General features: G+C 40.9%; 1 protein-coding gene across 1 annotated transcript; it reads left to right on the forward strand.

Moving 5' to 3' along the window:
* Positions 1-1,562: 1,562 nt before the first annotated feature.
* TERF1 (telomeric repeat binding factor 1) lies at positions 1,563-23,317 on the forward strand. The gene is made up of 10 exons (XM_086466010.1): positions 1,563-1,764; positions 5,107-5,202; positions 7,383-7,513; positions 8,201-8,287; positions 9,608-9,757; positions 13,362-13,468; positions 14,546-14,608; positions 14,699-14,742; positions 15,815-15,879; positions 23,159-23,317. Exons 1-10 carry the CDS (start codon positions 1,563-1,565, stop codon positions 23,315-23,317), a joined length of 1,104 nt encoding a protein of 367 aa, XP_086322136.1.
* Positions 23,318-24,578: the final 1,261 nt, after the last annotated feature.

Here is a 24,578-nt window from a genome sequence, read left to right on the forward strand (position 1 = left end):
AAGTTCTTTACTGTGAGGGTGGTGAGGCACTGGCACAGTTTGCCCAGAGCAGCTGTGGCTGCCCCCTCCCTGGCAGTGTTCAAGGCCAGGTTGGATGGGGCTTGGAGCAACCTGATCTAGTGGAAGGTGTCCCTACCCATGGCAGGGGTTTTGGAACCAGATGGTCTTTAAGGACCCTTCCAACACAAACCATTCTGTGATTCTATGATTGCCTTCTCAGATAGATGCACTCCACACTCCAACTAATCCAGCCCCGCATCACGTTCCATCCCAGGCTTCGTTTCCAAGTTGAGGCTTTCACTTTTCAGTTTCCAGGCTTTGCAACACTGGCATGTCCTCCTTTCTTCCTCCAGCAGACTTCTCTCTCCAGAACACATGAGATGGCATCTGGAATATTGTGTCCAGTTCTGGGCCCCGCAGTTCAAGAAGGACAGGGAACTGATTGAAAGAGTCCAGCGCAGAGCCACAAAGGTGATTAAGGGGGTGGAACATCTCCCTTATGATGAAAGGCTGAGGGAGCTGGGTCTCTTTAGTCTGGAGAAGAGGAGACTGAGGGGTGATCTCATCAATGTTTATAAATACGTAAAGGGCGAATATCAGGAGGATGGAGCTGGGCTCTTCTCGGTGATGTCCAATGACAGGACAAGGGGCAACGGGGGCAAGCTGGAGCATAGGAGGTTCCACATTAACATAAGGAAATCTTTTTCACTGTGAGAGTGACAGAGCACTGGAACAGGCTGCCCAGGGAGGTTGTGGGGTCTCCTTCCCTGAAGACATTCAAAACCCGCCTGGACGTGTTCCTGTGTGATCTACTCTAGGTGGCCCTGCTCTGGCACGGGGGTTGGACTAGGTGGTCTTTCGAGGTCCCTTCCAACCCCTAACATTCTGTGATTCTGCAAAGTCATGCTTACATGAAACCCTTTGTATGACATGTACACAAAACACCCGTGTTTTGACTTTTAGTCCCCAGGAACCGCAGGAAACCCAGCTCTCATGGCCACCCGCTCCAGGCAGGACATTCCTTTGACTTTTCACCCTCTGACACCAAAAGCCATCTGTATTCTCATCGCTACACCAAGTTTCTCAGGACACAGCAACAGCAGTGGAAAAGCTCTCAAGTCACCAGTGGCCAGCTGGGGCATGGCCCAGACCTTCCAGAACATTCCTGCCAAGGGACAAGCTCCCACGAGTCGCTGACACCGCATGGACTGCCTCAGTCATAGAATCATAGAAGTGACCTCTAAAGGCCATCTAGCCCAACCTCCCTACAATGAGCAGGGACATCTCTAACTAGGTCGTTTATTCAGTTCGAGGCAAAGGGGATGCCCCACAGGGAGGCTCCCACAGGCCGACGAGGCAGCGCCAGCCAGGCTCCGGCAGGCAGCCCAACATCCGCGGCCGACCCACATCAGCCACCTCCCACCTTCCCGCTTCCTCAGAGGCGGAGGTGACGTCAGCCAGGGCGGGGAGGAAGCTGCCGCGCGACAAGGGGCGGGGCCGGGCGAGAACCAAGCGGACCGTTGGCGGGGCGGGTCCGGCAGCCGTTGGCGCGCGGGTTGAAGATGGCGGGCGCGGCCGGGAGCTCCCCGGGAGCGGTGGGCGAGGGTGATCGCGGTCGTTCGCCTCCCGCTCTTCCTCTTCCGCCGGCGGAGGTGGAAGCCGTGGCCGCGGAGTGGATGCTGGAGTTCGCCTGCCGCTGCCTGTGCCGGCACTTCGGGGAGGGGAGCGCGGCGGTGTTCCGGCGGTGGAGGGACGTGGCGCAGGGTGAGGGGCGGTCCGGCTGCCGGGACCCTGCGGGCGCTTCGGCCTCCTGTCCCGCCGAGGCCTTGCTTTGTGCGGGCGTGCGGCCTCCTGCCGGCCGCGGTCCCCGGCGTTGGGGGGCGTTCGGCTCCTGTGAGGGCTGCAGGAGCTTCCCGGAGCACAGGGCGGGCTGTTGGGGCGATGTAAGGGTGTCGGCAACCTCTGCACGGGGTGAAAATAAAGCAGTGCGGGATGAATTTTTATGGGCTTGTTTAATCCACCGGTGTTTGAGTTTAGCGTGCAACGGCAGCTCTGCTGAGGTGTTGTAAGTTAATCACAGTTTTGGGGAATTTTAATGTTTTGGTTGAATGAGACCAGGGAGGGAAGCGAACTGAACTGTTCTAGGGTAACAGTGGTCACTGAGGGGGTGGGGGCTTTCAGATAATTAGGTGAATACGAGCATTAGTGTTAATCTGTCATCTTGATTCTCTGAAGCTTGAATGTATAACATGATTGCTTATATACCATCAGCAGTTACTAAGGCCTCAGATGCTGAGAGTTCAAGGCTACTGATAACTTGAAGAGGATTTAGTGGAGATGCAAATGTCATAAAAACCAGAGTAGAATTATTTAAATACACTTGAGTTCTTGAGTGTGTGTTCAGTGTTGTGGTAGAAGACTAGAAGTATTTCGAGGAACTAGCAGGCAATGGTGGAATGAAGGCTGTTGACTGTATTTTGGATGGAAGAACATGTATTTAAAATGAGAAACACTTAAGAGTAAGAATAGTTAACAGCTGGAAGCAAATGTCTAGGTCTCAGATAAATTTGTTGGATTTATGATGGGTTTTCTGTTAGAAATAGTTTTCCTGAAGATCACAGAATTATTGAATAGTTTGGGTTGGAAGGGTCCTTTAGAGGTCATACCAGGTTATAGCTTTTGGGGATTATTTTTGTGTGTGCGTGTCCTTGACTGAAGTAAATGTGATAGTATGACTTCTTTAAACTTGTGCAAAGAACAGAATACAATGGCATGCAGAATTAGTAAGGATATTGATATGAGGAATTGTGAGAGGTAAGAAATCTGAAGTGCATTGAACGAGGGGCAGCTAGATTAAATTATTAATGGTGCTTCCTTGGGACAGTGACTCAGTGGGAGAACTGTACTGAAATTCCATAAAGATATAGGTGGGAAGCAGAGACACTCAACACAGAAGCAGATTGGAATATCTCCTGAGAAGAACAGGAAGACTTTTGAGGACCGTATTAGTAGGAACAAGTAATTAAATTGTACAGGAAAGAAGATCATGTGGAACTGGGTACTAATAGCAAATTTGGAATTTGTTCCTGCTCTGCTCAGCAGCAGAGGAAAGAGTTGGCCATGGTGGTGGTATAAGATTACAAAGCCAGAAGTGTAAAAGTCTGTGGAAGAAGCTAAGTACAGCCGTAAGACTGCATTAGAAAAGTGGGTGAGGGTTTTTTCTTAGAAATACAGAACTATTACTCTTCCATATGTCAAAGTGAGACCCTACTGAAATGATGCTTGGCTGTCAATGAGAAGGTCAGTTCAAACCGAAGCAAGTGCAGAGAGGTAGGAAGGTTAAGGGAACAAGGTGGGCTGTTTTATTAGGAGATAAATAGTGTTTTTGCATAGCTCAGTACACTGCCAAGTGGAAATAGGTAGGTTACCTAGGATTAAGGATTTAAAGATAGCATGGCAAGGTTACATGCCTTGCCTACCTCCTCCTGCCTTGACGGGATGTTATGGCCTATATACCTAAGTAGCTTGTGTAGGTAACTATGTGGCAAGGACTACGAGGTTTCTAGAATTTCTAATGAAAGGCTGAGAGGAGAAATCATTTGAATGGCCATAGGGAGGAAAGCAATATTGAGGGCACTATTAACAAATTAATTAACAGAGGAACTGCCTTGGGGGCAGGGCAGGAGAACGGTCTAGAAAAGTTTACTAAGGCTGTGTCTCTTCTGATTTTCTGCATTAATTGCAAGTAATTGCTGCTAAGGATCTGGTGTCCACACAGTAAACATCTGAATTTTCTTTGGACACTTCTTTTTCTTTGGAATAGCTCTAAAGGAATTTGTGTGCTCAGCATTGTTCCATTGTACAAACCAAGTGCAGGAAGTGTGCTTTAAAAATTCACTCCTGCTCTGAATTAAACCACTAATGTAGATGTACCTTAAAAGAACAGAGAAAGCTGAAAGATCTCAAGCTACTTGCCAGGATGACCCCTTTCGTTCTGTGGAATCGTTTAGCTACACTTTTCTGCCTACTTCCAAAATTTCCAAGCTCTGGCTCCATCTTCAGGGCATGATGGTGGTGCTTATCTCTGTCATTGAACTCGTCCAAACTGTTTCTGAAACTGGACTCTTGTCTCTTGTGGCAGATGCATGAATTTGTGATTATAACATGTGGCACTTTACTGCTGTTCTAAGCAATATTCTTTTTTCATGTCCTGTTTTGGCTATAGGTACTAAAAGCTCTTGTATCACCTGTCCTCCCTGAAGCAGTTGTAAATGTGTTCTTCCAAGCCCTCATGACTGTATCCTGCTTGATGTTAGCTCAGCTAATCATTCGGTGCTATTTAATTACTCTGTAATTCCATGCTTCTCCGTTGTTCATAGGAGACGATCATAAACTAATAAGCAAATAGGCTGAGTACTTCCAAGTGAAACAATGTGTTATGTGCGCTAGTTTTGTCATTGCAAAACTTGGGGGTCCCACGCTCCAGAATCCTGGCTTTTGCTAGGCTGGCACCGAAATATATACGTCACATTGTTTGCTTTTAATTTTGAATGTTTCCATATTATGCTGTGAAGACAAATTACCATATGTGGCAAATTAAAATATGAGGTTCACAGTAAAAGCGTGAGGAGAATTTCTCTTGTAGACTTACATTTCTGACTAAGCTCTCCTGGTAGCTTTTACTGCTTTTGGTCTGTCTGTTGCTGTAGCAACAATGTGAGTGTTACCAGCCTGCATGTGGCTCATGTTTTGTGGGCATTCTGCAGAAATGTTCTCTGGAGCAGAGTGTTGTGTTTCATAGTAAGCTACTGAGCAAAACAAAACTTTTTTTTATGTAAGGTACTGTGGTCTTCTAATTATAAGCCTGTGATGATCTTGCCACTTCTAGGTTGCTGTTGTGAACTGCGAGATGGATAGGTTTTTCTAGTCTAATTCTTATGTAAGATTTAAGTTCTTTCAACATGGAAGAATATTAACAATGCACTTCAGCAATTTCCTAATGAATTAGGCATTTAATAGATTATTAGTCCGATAACAGTGTCTAGTATATTTCTGGCCACACTGTGGCAGTGCTGGAGCAAGACTGACTTAACTTTTCTTTTCCAGCTCTTATTAATGGCCTCTCCAAAATACCTACAAATCAGAAAAAAACAGCATATCTCTGTCAGCTTTTGATAAGAATTGCAAAAGGAAGAAACCTTGGTAAATACTCTGATTCTTTTTTTGTTTTGTTTTTACTTGTTATTTGAATAGATTTGCGTGAACTTGCACAGAGGTGCATTAGGTATGCTTTCGCGTAGCCTTTGCATATAAATGAAATGACTGAATTCTACATTTTGGACTGTCTGTATTCCACATGTGACTGAGCTGTGTACAGTGTTGGTCTGTGCTGACTGATTTGGCGGCTTTGAGTTTGAATAACTGTGCTGCTTAAATTATAGGTCTTTTCTTGTCAGAGTAGCATCAACAAAAGGAATATACTGGAAAAGACTGACTAGCTCTTACGTGAGCAACGTTTGCAAGTTTAAAGCACAGAATGTGCATTTCTGCACATGTAGCTCTAGAGGTTAAAGTAGGACGGGCAGTAGGAGTAAGAATATGGATGAAAAGGATGACTGCCCTTGTTTCTTAGAGAAGGCTGTAAGACTTTCAGTTGGCAGTGAGTCCTTGGGACTCTTACTCACCACCATCTCTCCTGTTTGGCTGTGTTTACAACTTACTGGTTTGCCAAGCTGATTTTTGTTTCCACACTCAAGTTTCTGGAAGATTTTACTTTTTTTCTGCAAGTTTTCCCTGCTTGATAAAACTCATTGGAATTTAAGGTCTTCAAAAGCGGTCTTGCCAGCATTAGCATGGAAGAAAAAAGTGTGTTCTAGCCTAGCAGTGCCACAAAGGCTTGTTTTTATGAAATGAGATTTCTTATGTTGCTTGTCAGGTCATAACACTCTTCTTGATTTAGTTCAACTTGAGAATCAAATTCTGCTTAAAATAGTTCATTGTATACAAATTATGAAACTTTTCTGATAATGTTTTAAAACTATATTACTGTGTATATTGGGAATATGGCTTCAATGTGTGTGTTTATCTATTAGTGTAGAGAATGAATGACCTGTGTGGTGAGGAAGCATGTGCTTAGTAGGTGTTGTGTCAGATGTATTTGCAGGTGTTGTGTCAGATGTAGTTGCACGGTGTACATGGGAAGCTAATGTATTGTCTGGTAGCTTTCCTAATTCTTTTCCAAATATTAAAATGTTTAGTCTCTAGTGAGCCTTAAAACAGTAGGGTGTTTCAGATGGCAGCTCTTAGAGTTAAACATTCTGGGTTTAGAACAAAACAAACTTAATATGAAGTGTCATAATACTTGATTGAAACAATAATTAGAGAAACACAGAAGTTATATATTTAAACTTACAGTGTTTGTCTTTTACTGTAGCAGGTATCAATTTTTTTTTTCAGTGCTGCTTAAATTGTTTACCTTCTGTCTCAAAAATACTTACTGTAAGGAACAGGAAGATATTGAGAGAGGTTCTGCTATGATGTCAACTAAAACAAAGGAACAAGTGAGGCTGTAGCTCAGTGAATGTCTTGAGCTAAGCTGGCAGTGCCATGGGAAAAAAGCAGTCTTGTGCACCCGGCAGCTCCTGCTGCATCTGTTATGTTGGCCCACTCACTTGTGCAGGTGTGCAATGACCAGACTGGGAAACTGTTTCTAGAGCGTCGAGGGGACGGTTATTTGGCTGGACTAGATTTCTGCCAAACTGGTCACCAATCCTGCTTCCTGGGAGTTTGCACAAACCTTGGTGTTGGCACAGCTGTACAATGATGTGGGAGGTTGCTTCTGCTTTTTCAGTGATTGCTCCTGTGTTAAGCTGTTTGAATTTCCCTCTCAGTTTATCTCCTTCAGATATAACAAAAATTTTAAGACATACGGAAATATAGAAACAGACACAGGGAAAAAACCACCTTAGGATAGTGGTTATATTACAAAATTAACAGTATTGATATCACATGTTTTAATATCTGATGCCAAGAGAAGTGTAAGAGTATTATTAATGCCAGCCCAAATATGTGATGCTAAACTTAGCACTATTGCAAGAGGCATTTTAAGTGAACAATAATTAGCGGGCATGTAATCTCCCTTAAAATGCAACAGTAATGTTATTAGCAAGAGTAGGAAGAACCAGCCTCTCTGAAAAGAATGCAGTTACTTCAGGTCTCTTAAACACACCTGAAGAGAGAGACTAAAAATTATTTGAGGAAAAAGGAATTGAAATTATGTATAGTACATATTACTTTATTGTGTATAAATAATGTGATATATTTAGCTTTATTCTTTAAGTTTTTTTAATACCTTTTTCTTTTTTTCTCCCCCTGCCCCCAAGAATGCCATTTTGAAAATGATCAGAGAATTTCACCTTTGGAGTCTGCTCTGTCTTTCTGGACTTTGCTTGAAAGGGAAGAAATTAAACTGGAAAAGCTTCATGAAGATATTCGTCGCTTGATTCAAATTCAGGTTTGTGTGACTTGTTCAAAATGCTTCATGATGCTACCTATTCATTCTGCTAAAACAGGGCTCCTTTTAAAAAAAGCCTGGGCTGTTAGCAGGCTGAACTGAATTTTCTAAGTTTGTTGTATTTTCAAGTACAGAGTAAACAGATCTGTACAGGGGATCTTTTCCTATCTAGATTTGTTCCTTTTTGTCCCAGTTCAAAATTGTTTCAAAAGCTACCAATCAGGAAGAAATTTATATCAATTGAGACATCAATTTTAAAACACTAGGATCTTGAGCTTTAAAATACATTATGAATAGCTTTTTTCTAAAAAAATAAGACGTTTTCTAATACAAACAATTATTTCAAAGAGAAATGTGTGAAAACAGGCTGACAGCTGCTGGGACTGTGAAAGTTTGGGAAACACAAAAGCAATACTTAGAGGTAAGTGTGGGACATATTGCATCAACAAGAGTTCTTTTTAAATGTCTGATGAAGAAGTTTTAGACCTTTATACGTGAGGCTTAATATTACTTCAGAACTAACTCTTATAACTAGATAATTGTTGGTAACCCTTAAATATATAATCCTAAGGATTTTGGAAGTCTTGCAAAACTGTAGAAGTGTGACTTCTCTTGATTTTTTTTTTTTTTTTTTTCTGAATCAGGTGAAATATATTTCAGTATATTTTGCGATTACATTTGTTGTAGATTGTAGCAGTCCATATGGAAAACGGATATTTCAAGGAGGCTGCTGAAGTTCTTGAAAGGCTCTTTACAGACTCAGAATCAGATAAGGTAGTAACTTGCTTAACTTGCATTAAGCTCCCTCATTTTCAGAGAAGAGGGATATGGGTTTCCAAAGCTAGCAAATGCTACCTGCATAGCTTCATCCTAATTACTGCCTGTGCACTCAGTTACACACCTGTGGCACTTGTAAATACAAAAGGAAATTTGTGGCTATGGGATTGATAAAATAATGGGTGAGCTGGGGGAGTAAAATGCGTCTAGCAGCAGTTGCTCTTCACTGTGGGCAGCATCAGTCCCAACTTCATCCCCTTTCCCAGCTCATATGAGGAGTGAGGTGTCACTACAGATTCTGGGAATTCGATATTGCAGATTACTTGGGAGTAAAGACAGTATAAACATCCTGGTAGAGACATGTAACTCCTTAATAATCAGTATGTTGACTTTTTCTGAACCATTGCAGTGCATTCTATTTGTTGTCTCTGTTGATTCGTGTCACAGGGAGGGAAAGCTTATCAGCATCTGTAGTACAGAGTGGATATTATTATGCCTCTAGCTGAAAAAGATAACATATGTGGGTCAGGCCACCTCCTGGTATGATGTTGACTGCATCATTCAGAAAGATGCAAGTTCAAGTGTATACCTCTAAAATAATAGCTAGGGCATGTCTGATTTTGCTGGGGACAAGGACAGCAAAAGAAGGACTACAGGCAAAAAAAAAAAAAAGGCAAAAATGCTGCCTCTGTCTTCCTCTGGTACATTAGGACGCATGTTCTATGTCAATAGTAGCATGTGTATAACTTACTCTTCATATTTGGAGGATTCTGGTATTTGGGAAGTGTAGGCTGTGGTAATAGTATTCAAAATCATAAATAAGAATGCAACAGAAGTTAATTCTTGGCTATATTGGTTTCGTTAAGATTCAGAGTGGTTGGTAGACAAAATGTGAAGTTGCAGTTACCAGTATAGATGTGTCCTTAGTGCTACTGGAGCAAATAGTCCTTCTCCCGAGTGCTGCATAATCCCTTTCAATGGCAGTCTTTTGGGGCAGCAAATGAGAAAAGAGAACCCAGTAATTCTGGGTGGGTTTGCTCCATTGACAACCCTGCATTCAGTGTTATTTATGAAGGGAATGAAAATGAGGATCTCTGGAAAGTTGCACTTACTTTATGTGCTCAGTAAATGATCAAGTTAGCTAGGCATAATACCAGGAGTTTTAGAACCCTTTCAAACTGTAGCTTGAAGCTGTATAGGCATATTCAGAAAACTATATAATCATCATGTTTAGCTTTGTGTGTGTTGTGTTTAGCACAGATGCCAAGCTTATTGCAGGATATATTTTTGTGTTATATAAAGCTGTGTTTTTCTTAGCCTTTAAGGGTGAAGCTGGCAACTGTAATTAAAAGCAAGGATCCATATGTTCCTCTTCTCCAAAGCTTCAGTTACGATCTTTTGATATGTAAAATCAAGTCTTACGTTGAACTTTTCATGAAAGAAAATGAAACTAACTTCTTAATACAGGTATGTCAAAACTATTTTCAAAACTTACTTTAAAAAGAGGTACCTGATAAGACTAAATACATTTATACTTTCAAGGGAGTTGTTTAGAAAATATTCAGTTATTGCATTAGATGAAAAGGAATCTTTGTCTTCCTTTGGATTGTCTTATTAATTAAAAAAAAAAAGTTGAATGTATGTTTAGGAGAAAGTTCGTAGGAGTAAGACTCACCTTTTGTGAATTTTTTTCACAACTGTTTTGGTTAGAAAAATGAGTAGTTAGGAAAAAAGCATAATTAAAATGAGGTCTGTCACTAGTGCATGTTTGAGAAGCAGTTCTGATCTGAGACTCCTTAAAAGATAGTGTAACTACAATGTTTATTTTGTTTGAGCCTATATGACTGTATACTAAAACTAAAAGATCAAGACCTGTTAACTTGGTTAAAAGCTTTAGAAATGTCAGAGGAGTTAGGAGATAGAAAATTTATCACTGTTTTCCTGTAAATAAAAAAGCTCCTTACAGTCTTGCTCAAAAGTGATTTAAAAATCAGCAAGAACAACATTCCTCCTGCAGCTCATCTTCAGGAGGATTGTAAAGAATTTCTCTTATGTTTACTTCCTGTAAAAGAACATTGAATTACTCAATTACAAAAGCACAAACATCTCAAGGTAATAAGAAGCGAATTTTAAATAAACAAACCTGAAGTTCCTCTGGGGTTTTCATTTTCTTTCCAGAAAGAGAGACTAGAAAAGTTATGAAATGCATTTGAAGTACAATACAAGGGATACCTTTGAATGGTTTCACTTGGCTGTCAGTTTTTAAGCTTATTTTTTCAAGGCTATCTCTTTGACTCTAAGAGGAGATGGAGGTTTGGAGGTGTCATGGAAGGCCCGGAGCTCCATACCTCCATACTAGCATACCCAGGCTCTCTGTGTTGAATGCCCACTGCCTGCACATCCATCCTGCTGTCTGCACCAATGTTGCAAGTCTTACTTCTGAAATTTTTACTTTGGACTGAGTTACTCTGGGACATGGAGGAGACAACTTTGTGAAGAGTTCCCACTTCTGTTGTGCAACACATGTCACTTTTTCCCAGCAGTGTACCCTGTGTTCTCTACAGAAAAATAATCTAGCATTAACTGTTCATCTCCCCCCCCCCCCCCCCCCCCCCAGCCCCTCTTCTTCTGGTGCCATTTGTAGAAGTATAATCATGGGATCATAGAACAGGTTGGGTAGCAATGGACCTTTAAAAGTCATTTAGTCCAAGTCCCCTGCCATGGGCAGGGACACCTCCCACTACACCAGGTTGCTCCAAGTCCCATCCAGCCTGGCCTTGAGCACTGCCAGGGAGGGGTGGCCACAGCCTCTCTGGGCAACCTGTGCAAGTGCCTCACCACCCTCATAGTGAAGAACTTACTTCGTAATAGCTAATCTAAATCTCTCTTCTTTCCATTTGAAACTGTTACCCCTCGTCCTATCACTACCCTCCCTGATCAAGAATCCCTCCCCACCTTTCCTGTAGCCCCCTTTAAGCACTAGAAGGCCGCTCTAAGGTCTCCCCTGAGCCTTCTCTTCTCCAGGCTGAACAACCCCAACTCTCTCAGCCTGTCCTCACAGGGGAGGCGCCCCCTCTGGACCTGCTGGAGCAGGTCCGTGTCTTTCCTGTACTGGGGGCCCCAGAGCTGGACACAGCACTGCAGGTGGAGTCTCACCAGAGCAGGGCAGAGGGGGAGAATCCCCTCGACCTTCTGGCCACGCTGCTCTTGATGCAGCCCAGGATGCAATTTTCTGGGCTGTAAGCGTACATTGTCAGCCCATGTCCAGCTTTTCATCTGCCATAAGGTGGTCTACGTTGCTAGACTGTTTTGTAGGCTGCTTTTTCTAGGTTATTGTGAAGCTTGGAATCTACAAGATTGCAGATTCTACTGTTGATGAAGTTCTTGTGCTTCAAGAAACTCTTCTAGGTTAGCTGCCCTAAGAACAGTCTGCAGATAATGCATTACAAGTAAAAAAGACCGATACCAAGAAAGCATTGATCTGAATACTTTGTAATTTTTCTTTATAACTTTCATTTTCTCTTTCAAAAGAATTTTTTTAGGGACAAGTACAATTTGAAAGCTACTGCTAACTTTTAAAATACAACATAGTGGATTTAGACTTTTTTTACACTAAATCCCTTCTACCCATTTAGCTGTATGGAAACACGTCCTGACTTTCACCTGTGTTTTGCTACCATCAGCCACTGTAAAGAGCCAGTGTTTTGAAAACTTACAGATGAAAGATGTGGTAATTTGGGTAGCTATGAAACTTCTGACAGTGAAACATTTTCTTCTGTGATTGGAAGCATTCTGTGACCAGGATACCTTCTAGTATTTTGATGGATGATGAATGAGTGAAATACAGAATGTTTTTTATTACCTGACTCTTACAAATGTTGAGAGATTCTGGAAGCTACTGTGAAGAACAGGTTAAGATTTCAAGAAGGCTGAAAATTGGATGGGCGACAGATAATTAAGAGGAGGGAAAAGTAAGCCCTGAAAGAAACACATGAAAAGTGGGAGCAACAGGCTAAGCAGAAAAAGAGTTAATATTGGGCCTGTAGTGAATCTGTCCACTTTGAATTATTTTGATACTTGATTGTTGCAAAACAGATCACCTTTTGGGATGTACAGACAGTGTTGGATAGAAGAGGGTTAGCTCTGCTTAGTAATGATGGTGCACAACCAGGATTATTTTTTTATGGTTTGGGCAGTAAGTATACCTTAAGATGCTAGAGAAGAAAGTCGATAGCGAAGTGGCAAGAATGACCTTATGGGAGCAACCTGATCTAGTGGAAGGTGTCCCTGCCCATAGCAGGGGCATTGGAACAGGATGATCTTTGAGGTCCCTTCCAGCCCAAACCGTTCTATGTGGACTAAGTGATTTATTTTTTTTTTTAAGGTGTTATTTATTATAGCAAGTAAGTGAGAGGCATCTAGAGAAAAGTACAGATCTTATGGTCCTCTGGACATTCTATAGAGAGTAATGAACTATTCCTTCCTCCCCTTGGGAATGGAGGAGAAATAATCTTAGTTTGTGGCTAAAAGTTTAGGCAGGTTGTTACAAGATTCTGTTGCTAATACAGGAAAGGTTACGTCATAAACCTGGAGTCTGACTAGACATGTGTCTTTTGAAAGCTTTATAGGTATGCTTGATCCTGTCATGTGCTACAGGACTAGATGAGCTTGTGAGGCCTGTCAGTTTTCAGTTTCTAATTAGTTATAAAAAAACAGACTTTGGAGTACCTTGATAGTATTTGCAGTCTTAGTTAATCTCTGCCATGTATTTCATGCATTTATACGTTCACTTATGATACAAGTGTTCATTGTATTTCTGTGTATCCGTATAAATATTGCTTGCAGTTATGACTAAAATGTCTGAGTTATTAGCTGATAAAGGTCTTGACGGATTTCAACTTAGCACACTACAGTTGTTTTGAAACTGCTTATTTTAATGGTAATACTGCTGAAGGGTCTGTGAAATAAGTACTGTTAGTCCTAATAGATAGTATGCATATGAATCGTAGTGTAAACTACTATCTAGGTATGGCTTGCCTTAATTTTAAAGTATCGATTCCATTTCTCGCAGGCAGCCATGAAACAGGTAGAGTCTAAACAACTGGGAGCAACAGCATTGCAAAACAAAACTGTGAATATCAATGAAAATGACAAAAGGAATTTGGAAACAAAACAAAGGTTTGTATTAAGCATTATACTGCTGAGGGACATACTTGGACAGTAACTTGAAACTTGTAGAATTAAGAGTAGGTAGAAGGAAGGACGTTAAATTCCGAACTGCTGTCCAATAGAAAATTAACTACAAGCACATTCTCTATTTTTAAGTTTTGGCTTTTCTGTCATTGTTACTTTTGGCATTTCCATCAGACAGCTTGGCGTTAAGTTTAAGTACTTGTTGAAGATGCACATTTTTCAGCTTAAGCAGCTGTCAGTCTTGTATGACAAAAACATAGAAATACTTCACATGATTTTTTTTTTTTTCTTCTTTATGCTTGATTGAGCTTTTTTTAGTCCTGCCCTCTTAAATTCAGGCTGTAGGTCATCTGGAGAAGAAAGAGGATAAGGAAAGGGAATTAGTCTATTACTTTTTCCTTGCAGCTAAACACAAGAGACACTTACTTAGTGATATTAGTGTGCTGGGAAATAGTTATGTTGCTTTGTGATTCTGGTGATATGAACCCTCAAAACAATTACATGCTAAGAAATGGTGGGGGTACTTGAAACCCACTTCCTTCTCCCCTCCTGTGACTTTATTTTGAAAAATACTAATATTCTAGGTTTATCACCACTTGTTTTTCATGGAGAATAAATTGTAGTCTTTAGTTGGGATAGAGCTTGTATTTCTGCAGTTTTATACTTGGAATCATTTAGTTAAGGAAATTGATGCAGACAGATTAGACAGGAAAGAAAACTCATAAGACTTTTTAGAAGGACGACTCCTGACACAATTGCATCTGAGAAGTGTGATGAAAGACTTGATCAAAAAAGCTATGGAAGCAATTCCTAGACTGTGAAGAAGGTATGAACAAATGTGGAAAATGCCTCATGTCTCCAACTTAAATGTATAATGTCTTGTGTCCTCCAGGTATAGGGAGGCAAGGTTAAGGGGGTTAATGGATTGAAGCAGTTAATGTTTGTATGCCACTGTTTCTGCAGAGAAATCTTGGGACTTTCTTTCATTTACATGTTATTGAATCACATAAATGGCAAGTTGCTGTCTAGGAAATTATTTTCTTGGCTTTGTTTTTTTTGAAGATCAACGAAAGAGCAACAGACTATTACAAATCAGTCACCTGGAGACATAAACCCCACAGTAAGGTAAAAATTATTTTTTGTTGTTGTTGCTCCTGGTCAGAGACACTTCATGATGTTCTGTGTAATTTTACTTCAGTTCTGTGTTCCTTGCAGGTCTCATCCAGGACAGAAACACAAAGTGAGCGGTGTTCTTCAGAGTGAGTATTAGCTTATTTTTACACTTCAAAAACAGTCATGTCAAACACTTTCTTCCCACCCCAAATTGGTGGTTTGATAACTGCTGTCCAATGTGATTGGATTAATATAAAAGTGATTGTGGTGAAAAAAAAAACCTCCCTATTGTTCTGTGTGGTTTCTGCACAAATGTGGATTTGGTGGTTGCCACCAAAGCAATAAGCCATGAAATGGCTTAAGGTTCTCTGGCAACTCATTTGGTAAAATCATTCACTATTTTCTGGTTCTCTTGGGGTTTTGTTTGCTTTGCTGGGATTTACGGTATTCTGGACAAAAGAAAGCTGCCAGAGGAAACTTGTCTCTTTCTGACTTCTTGCCTCAATAGCTTTGGGGTGAAGGAACTAAAGAGGTTGGCTGATTAGAAAAACAAATCATGGTGTAAAATGCGCAAAGTTAGGATGTTCATGCATCTTCCTTGTATTTCTTTTTAAAAACTTATAAATATGATATAATCCATGTTTTAAGTAGGTTCTGAAAACCATTAGCACCCTCTTACCACAAAGAGATGGCATTCTAGCTTCTGCATATGGCTGTGTTGTACCTGGAAGGACAAACTCTTTGAGGTGCCTTGGATGCTTGCCCCAGTTAGGTGACAAGTGTTCTGTGGAAATGGTGGAACCTGTATATGAAGTATCATAGCTCTGTTTGCTGGATAGTCTCCATTCTCTGCATGTAAAATGAGAGCAGTATGTAGAGTAAAAATGTGTTTACCAAAATGAAATAGCAATGTTTCATTGTTAGATAAAAATTGGCACGTAGTTGTTAAAAATATAATTCTTTTGTAAGCTCTGTTGCATAGAAAATAGAGTGATTTTTTTTTTTTTAACAGACTATTTTTTGAGTCCTTGGGCTAAAGTGAGATTCATGTGCATATATAAAAGTATAATCATGTACAAACAGACACTGAAATTTTGCTAGTCTGTCAAAGCATATCAAGATAGCATACAGTCCTGTCTCATGTAAATGGTACAATGCAAAGCTGCTGCCTTAATGTGAACTCCTCATTGGTCTGGATGTATATTATCTGTCTTCTAGGCCTGGACAACTTGCAAAATGTGGAAAAACATGGAGATGCTTTGGCTTGTGGCCGAAAAAGACAGGTTTGTACTCACTCTCTAATCTAAATGGAGATAAAATTAATCTGCACTGCGTAGAATTTTTTTTTCTCAACTTCATTTGACTGTGTCTCCAAAATGCCTGAGTTTAAGATTTTCCATGTTACTTAAACTGCACTACAGCTCCTGAAACTGTTTTTAAAGTTCTGATTCCTGTCTTTTAAGAAAAGGACTTTTTTGTGCAGTCTCAAATATTGTGCTACTGCTTATGAGCCTTAAATGTGTTGAAATACACTGTCACTGAAGCCTAGTCTGAGTCTCTTTAAAACATGTGGCAGGGGGGGAAATTCTTCCCAGTGTTTGGATTAAAGAATTCAGCATGTCATTTGCCCATGAGAGTTTTGGGCAAACATCAAAGACTTTTTTTGGTTTTCCAGTTAGAAAGTTACAGATTTAGTAATTTTATGATTCAATACTGTGCTCATATGAGGTAAAAACATGTATTTACTTGGGAAACTATTCTAGTTTTTGTAAAATAGGGTTTTTTTTACCAAATAGGGTCTTTTTATAATGCCACATTTCAAATAATCCTTTGCATTCTCTTCATGGGTAAGCCTGCTTCATTGAATTAATTTAAAATCTACTATGTTGACTAATGCTGAAATTCCCTATTGGTGGGAAGTACAGAAGTGTAGCCTTAATAGAAGGCAATTTGATGTTGGGGTGAACTGTTACAAATTCATTTCTGCACATAGCAAATTTTCCTCAAGTATCATGATAACATGATAATCACTTCTGAATGAAATTTATATTCAATAAATGTTTCCCATTGCTGAATTCCTTTTGAGAATATCTTTTAGGAAGCAATATGGAGTCTTTCTGTTTAGATAACAGTGCAAGTTATCAATGTATGTCCATTTTGGTGTGAGCTGTTTAATTTTTCTGGTGTTCATTTTGAGGTTTCATTTTTCATTTAATAGGGAAACACAAGCCTGCTTATCTTTTTTTCAGACTGTCCTTGAGGAGAGCTGTACTTATTCCTAGTTCTTTAAGCACTTTTACTGAAGTTGAAGTACTGGTTCAATCTTCAGTAACATGCTGTCTTCAAATTGGTTGAGGTCCTAATGAGAGCTCGTTTATTCTGCTGCCTACATATAAAGTGTTTTTCACTTCTCACAAATTCAGGAATAGTTAAATTGCTGAGAGCCTCCTTAAAAGCTGCGAATACAACCAGTGCCCTAAAAAAAAAAAAAAAAAATCAGCACTTACCTTCAAAAAACATAATAAATTACTTTATCCCTTTATTACCTTGGATAGGTACCTTGTCAGCCAGTTGCTGGTAAGCATGCGCACTTCCATCAGTCTTGTTTTCAACATCAAGATTTAAACTAACTGGACCACAACAGACACAGAGCTAACGGCAGCTGTACATTCACCTATTTTTACGTTGAGGTAGTCTGTTATGGGGTCAACTACAAGCACTCTATCCAGGTCTAGGGCTTGTGCACACATCTTGCTAGAAAAGAATAGATGTGCTTAATTCTGTTGTTATAGTTCAAACTTAATTGAAATGGAAAGACTAAATTTATAGAAAACTACATCTGATAGTAGTGAAGAACTCACTGAAAATTTTATAGAAACTTGGACGAAATTTGGATTCAGACCTATGTTTCTTTAAACACTTAGAAAAGTAGGCATTTGCTGTCTGCATGGTGTTTATGCCATACTCCCTGCCAGTGAGACCTCTCATAAATATTGTATGGAAAGCAATTATATTGGCCTTTTAAACAATAAATCTGCTCCTCTGCTTAATAATCTGGGTTTTTAAATTGTCTGCATGCATGAAAGAATGCAATGAATGTCAGAGCTGTTGACTTCTAGAACTTCCTTTTCCATGTAGTCCCTCTTTCAATGTTGGCATTGTTTCCTCTTGTTTTGTAAATGGCATTTCATCGCAATGGTTCAGTGCCTGTTTTCAGCCTTTGGTTGCTGTGTTTTCAGTTAGCTGCATACAACAATCTGCAGTGCTATTGAAAGCAAGTGTACTTTACTTTCTCGTTCCTAAATTAAGGGATGCAAGTGTCACAGAATTTAGGGGACTGTTTGGACTCAACTTTGTGTCCTGTATGTGTATGGCAAGTCCTGCAAGTTGTCTAGATCTGACTGACAGTTTGCTTAAATTAAAAAATGTGTCTGAAAATCTAGGCTTTCAGAATTTAGACAGACTTGTAAGGAAAAAAAACCCATGTATTTAAACATGGAGGGGGGGAAAAAAAAATCAGAATCCCAGAACATACAATCAGAGGAAGACAGGTTACTAGAGGAGAACTGGCTCTGAGGTATAACAAGACCTGTAGCTATGTGAGGGTACGTCTACACAGTCTGTTTGGCAAACTCCAACTTGCTCCGCCAGCGTTCTGAGCCAGCCAAATGTCGTGTTGCTCTGGATTAGATGCTGTGGGTATGTTAACACAGTGCTGTGGCTGAGCTAGGTCCAGTCTCTCAACCAGTCTTGGTAGCTTGCAACAGTGCAGTGCTAGAGTCTACAGAACTGCCACCCCAGAGGGCACAGGCAGTTTGTCAGTGGCAGGGGGGTGGCAGGCAAGTTACTGCTCTATGAAGTTCCTCAGTGACAAGAAAATGAGTCAGTCTCTGGCTTACCTAAAGGCACGCTCTTCATTTATATGTTAAACTGAAAAAAATTATTTTTAAAAAACTTCAATATGAGCAATTTAAAAGCAAAACAAGCAGAAAACAACCCTTTCAACAGCAAGTGTAATTAATCATTGCAAGTAACAAGGGTTGTGATTGTCTCTGTTGCTGGAAGTATTTGAATTATCTGGTGCTGTAGGTCAAGCGTAACTGTGTTACTTGAATAAAGATTTTATTTAGGAAAGTTTTCTGGTGTGTTTTGAAATGAGATGAACTAGATGGTTCCAATGGAATCTCTGGCCTTTTAATAATAGTGGAAAAAAAAAAAAAAACAAACCCAAGAAAAAAACCAAAACACACCATTCACTGCTAATGTTGCAAAAGATCCGTGGAACAGGAAGTATTGGGAAAAGTAAGTATTTCTGATAAAGGGTAGACTACTTTAGAGAAGTTTTAGGTTTTTGTTTAGAAATAATACCACTCTTAATTCTTTCCCTGCTTAGTGAGGTTTATCAGTGATCATAGTTTCTTGAAGAGACACTGATAGCTGCATTAAGCTTGAGTCAAGCTTTCAGATGTGAAGTTTGGTCTTCCTGTACCTCAGCTTGCACTTTGTGTAGATGCCAAATTTTTGCTTGTTGCAGAATAACCAGAATACAATTTTGATCAGGCTGAATGTTATCTAAGCTCCTTCCCTGCACCCCACCCCTCCCGAGACACCTCATCGCCTTTCAGGTCTGAGTGCTGCTGCCAGTTCCAGCAGCTAAAATTCAAGGGAAGTGGGGAACCATGCAGACTGGCACTCCAAATTGTCATCTGGCCCACCCTGGTGCCTGAACTGTTATTGCTCTTAAGGGCAGAATCTTTTAAGGAACTCCAGAAGGGTTCCAGGTCATCAGGAGAGGAGAAACGTTAAAAAAAAAAAAAATCTTTTTTTCTTTATCTCCATGGATGAGGGATTTGTCTGACCATCCTTGGACACAGGGACCTCTTGTGCCACTGACAATTGTACTGGCTGGCCCTGGAAGTGATCTGCTCTTTACAGAAGGAGGTCTTGTAGATAGTCCGGTAAACCTAATTTTTCATCCCCCAAGCTACAAATTCTAGGCCCTCAGCTACAGCCATCTATACCTTCTACTGCTCTTCTGGTGTTCTATAAACAATTTTATTTTTTTTTCCTCCAATCCAGTTGTTCCAATTAACCTGAGGATTTATTAGCTCCTGTAAGGCTCTACAGGTTTGGTTACAAATTTATCTTTGTAGGTGCATTAGCAAAGGATGAGTCCCCCATCACATAAGGATTATACACAACCTCAGGAATGCTCACAACTCAACCAGATCCTGCTGCCTCCAAAACTGTTAAGGGGTGTTAGAAGCAGCCGCCTCCTCCAGCAGCCCCAGCCCAGGAGCCTCCTGTCTGGCTGCCAGAGCCTGACCCAGGCCCTCTGCCCAGGCTGGGGGAAGCAGCTGCCGCTTTCCCATTTGCAGGTTCACCCAGTAGCAAAGCTGAGCACAAATCCCAGAGTCCCACAGGACACATACTGACACAGCCGGTCACACAGACTGCCACAGACAAGGTGCTGCTCTCAACAGCACCCACACATGGTACTCACGTAAGACATCAGCACAGGCAGCCAAGTACCCTCCTCCTCTCGTCTGGTAGAGGTGTAAGTCCACTGGTGAAAGCAGTAGGTTCATAGGCACACGAATGTTTGCAGGTGCCCCAGTATGGGCGCAGACCCTCTGCCTGCCCCATACCCCTGTCCACTTCCTGGCCCCGGCCCCGGCCCCTGCTTCACGGGTCCTTCGCTTCCTGGCTGGTGCAGCTGCATGCACCAAACACAAGTGCTAGCACACGTATCCCATGGGCACTCTTATGTTCTGGTTGTACTCCAGTGTATGCTTGCAAGATGTGTCCCTTTCAGGCAAAAGGTGAGATTTTCCTTCAAGGAGACTAAGGAAAGGCAGAGGGGGGCCTGTGCCACCTGGGTACCAGCTCGTGGTCACTGTGCCTGGGCTGCCTTTCCAGCCTGACTCAAAGGAAAAGCTACAAGACAGACAAGGGCTCCTCCTGGTCATCTGTCCTATGAGCCCACTGTGCTGGTTGGGACTGTTCATATCAGGTCCTGAGGAAGCTCGTACTGGAGCTGGAGACAGCGAAGGGCACGTGATGATAACTGGCAATCCAGGGCCAAACCTCTGCCCTTTGCCCTTGCAGCTGAGTTAATGCAAATCCCCACTGCGGTGCAGGCATGTGGCTTCAGCGCTGTCCTGAACCCAGCTTGTTCATACCATGTTAATAGCTGAAGCCAAGCCAGATGTTGCTGACCAGCCTCCTAAATAAATTTTACCAGAAGTACCTTTACCAGACTTACCCTGACCAGGCCAAAATTACAGTTGCCTTTCCCTCTTTTAGCCAGCAGTGGGGCACTGGACTGACCTTTATTAGAAGCTGGGATTCAGCAGACCCCGCACACTGCAGGAGCCTACAGATGACCCTCAGCTGAAGCCCCAGCAGGGATTTCAAAAGGTCCTGTACCATTCCAAGCAGTGGCAGGGAGCAGCCCACAGTCCCCCTGAGCGAAGCAGGACGTGTGAATCCCATTCATGGCACACTGTCATGGAAATAACCCAAAATGCAGTTTGGATTAGGTCAGAGCAGAAGTGGTTTATTGCTATGGCTATAGGAGAGGACAGGGAGCAGCAGTGACAGCCTCTGCTGATGTGGACTCTGCCCAGCTGGGGCAGCTACAGCGTTTCTATACCTTTTGCAACCTGTTTTTCACCAAAACTGTGTCAGATAAGCAGCATAACAGAGAATGAAATTCATCAGACAAGGAGGCTCTAGACAGTCCATCCTTTTACAAATAGTTCACTCCTTTGTCAATTAAGTCGTTCTGACCAGCAAGACCATTAGCTGCAAATGCTTCTTAACTACTGAGGCCTGCAAAGGCCTATGAGACATTAACTATTTTGCTTTCACACACTGAACATGAGTAAGTAATTGCAGTGGTTTTGATCACTTGCCTATGTAAATCTCATAGTGCTTTTATAAACAAAAATGCTGACTTTTGGTATTTCAGAGCAACTCCAAAATAAGGAAAGCACAGGCAAGAGTTAAATGCAGAAATAAGAGAGCTGCTTGGTTGGATTTTCAGCAGTCATTTGCTCATGGCATGCACATAAACACATGTGTATTTTGTAAAAGTCTGCTAACTAATGATGTTTAATATGGAATCTGCTGGTGCTCACAGAAATGCCAGCATGAGACCAGTGAAAATTGACCATTCATCTCCTTTCATAACTTACTATGGTCCATGAGACCATCAGGCACAGCAGGACATCTCCAGTGAAAGAAGCAGAAGTGAACACAGATAAGTGGAACAGCTACACAATACAATTCTCTGTACGTCTCAATCTCATTAACATTTTTAAGTTTACGTGTTTTCTGTAAGTTAAGTCTTCACATTTGGATGTCCTGTGTTTGGATAGATGGGCAATTCAGTTTGCCCAAGGAGGTGTGCTGGTTGTACATCAGTACAATTAGTTGTGTATTAAGCAAGGATTTGAAGATATTTACAGAGAATCAGATTCTAGCAGCATAAGTTGTTTTAAAATAATTTTATATTAAAGTTGGTAATTGCTATTCCAGAGTGAAAAAATGGCTGTATGTAATACACCTATAATAAAATGCAATGGTTAAAAATAGGCATAATAGGATATATAGGGTCTGTAAACTTTTGTTATATCTATGCGTATTTCTATAAAGCTGCAATAAAATAAAGTTGATAGTCGCTTCTCCCTCACACTTTGCTGTAAAGGTAAGTTTTTAAAAATCAAGCATTTGATTTTTAAAAAAATCCATTTTCTTTCACTCTGTGTACAGTCTTAAAATGGTTTGTATTGAGTATTTGTATCAAGGAGCCACTAAGGAAGAACTGGTACACTGGAGAACGTAATTGGAAGGGATTGCTTACAGAGGTGTAACTGCAAGTAACTTTCTCTCCTTCTATAGGAGAAATGTCATCCCTGAACGATTAAAAAGCTTGTAGGTCATGACAGTGAGACTTAAGTAGCAGGCTCAACAAATGGCCACAACCAAATGCATAGCTGTTACCAGAGGATATGGCTGATTTCCCTTTCAAATGCAATAGGTACAATTTTGTTTCTATCAGCATTTTAAATATCGGGATTTGTTTTTTCTAAGCACACGGAAATTCCTTTGTTGGTGGTAAATGGTGTCTTGATTCTTAGTCCCTAGGTTAATGTGTCGTAAAATGCTTTCTCTTGTGTGATGCATACTAGGATCAGTCAAGGTTAGTCTTGGATCAGTTAGCTAATAATGTGCAATTTTGGAAAGCATGTTTTGAATTAAGCAAAACCTTTTTCTTTTCTTTTCCTCCTGTAACATGTGAATGTTGAGGCATGTGGTTCTCCTTCCAGGCAATGTCTGCTGGGTTATAATACTTGGTCACCTTTGTTGTTGTATTTAGTATCAAGTTATGGTGCTCAAAAGAAATCAAAATGACCCTACTGACCCTCAGACATCTGTACTCTGTTAATAACCAGAGAGCTGTATAAAACTTGCTTTTATATTTGCTATAAGCTTAGCTCTTACGTTAATACCTTTCTCCTTTCATATATCCAGTACATTTCTCTGTTCTTTCCCTAGCGATGGACTTACAAAGAAGACTTGGAACTGAAATCAGGAGTAAGGGAGTTTGGAGTGGGTAACTGGGCTAAGATTTTGGTCCGTGGCAACTTCAACAACCGAACTAGTGTCATGTTAAAAGACCGGTGGAGAACACTGTGCAGGATCGAACAAGTCTAATTTGGACTACAGGAACCAGCTCTCTCCATGACCTTCCCCTACATAAAGACTTAGTCTAGCTTTTCAGGATAATTTATTTTATTCTTGGAGTGTCCATCAGCATTGCTGTCCTAAAACGTGAAACAGAATAGTAGCAGGTGTAAAACCTTTTCACGTAAGCGCACGTGCTCGGGTAGTGACGACTGAAGAGTAAAGCCTGGCCTTTTATCTGTGCGCAGTAGATGACCTAATTTCTGAAATGTGAAAGTGCTTGCAGTAATTTAAGAAAAGTCAGTTATGTACATAGGGTTATTACATGACCGGCAACGTGTTTAGCTTGATAGAGGCTAATACAGAGTGTTAGTATTCTGTGTTCTGTATCAAGTGTTCTGTGTTTCTAAAGGGTTATATCTCTAGTCAGGTTGAGCTTTTTATTATTATATTTCTACCATATTAAGTTTTACCAGAAAGTGTATATGTATTGGTATTGCTAATTTTACAAACCTATTCCTTTTTTTGCAGTTATAAATGTGATATTCCATGTAATTTTATACTTAAAAGTAGTATTGGTGCTGCTGTTTGGTTTATTTTTTAAAGAATTAAACTCAAGTTCTAGGTGGAAGATTATTTTTTATTTATGTATATTGGCATAATGCCATTTATCTCGCAGAAGAGATGGAAAACATATGGAAGGTAACAGCGTGATACTAGCTCTTAACAACTCTTGATTATCTTGTGCCACCTACCTTGAGAAGTGGCTTCTTCTAGACCAGCAGAAAAGGGAAAGCTCAAAAACAAATGGCCGAAGTGGGGCTCGGTAACGAGTCCATACCGATCCTGATAGCACAGCTCAGGAGATGTGTTTTCATCTGTGCTCCCCACCGTCTCTGTCTGCAGCGATGGCAAGCAAAGATAAGTTCTGATGGGATAATCAAGGTGTCAGCTGGTCGTTGTCAGTGTCCTGCTCCTGAGAGACTGTAACGGATGGATCATGGTACTACGCTGTCTTGTCTTGATTCAGATTGTGTGGAAAAGTTACACAACCTCAGAAAACTCATACTTTCCGCTGTCATACTGGTGTGAATCTAATGACTTGAACTGACTTATCACTAAGTATTATTTTAAAAGTGACATCTCTTCAATTTAGATGTTTTCTGTACCTTTGTCCTTGGATGAGGTTTTTATTTTACAAGAACCTTACAAGGAAAACCACCTCTCCAAACTGGTCATAATAAAATAAACCTCTGAGATATTTTTCCTGGCTGCAAAGGAAGAGGTGGAT

Source organism: Leptosomus discolor, chromosome 5 (genome assembly GCF_034619465.1).
Source record: "Leptosomus discolor isolate bLepDis1 chromosome 5, bLepDis1.hap2, whole genome shotgun sequence".
In the NCBI taxonomy this organism is placed as follows: domain Eukaryota; kingdom Metazoa; phylum Chordata; class Aves; order Leptosomiformes; family Leptosomidae; genus Leptosomus; species Leptosomus discolor.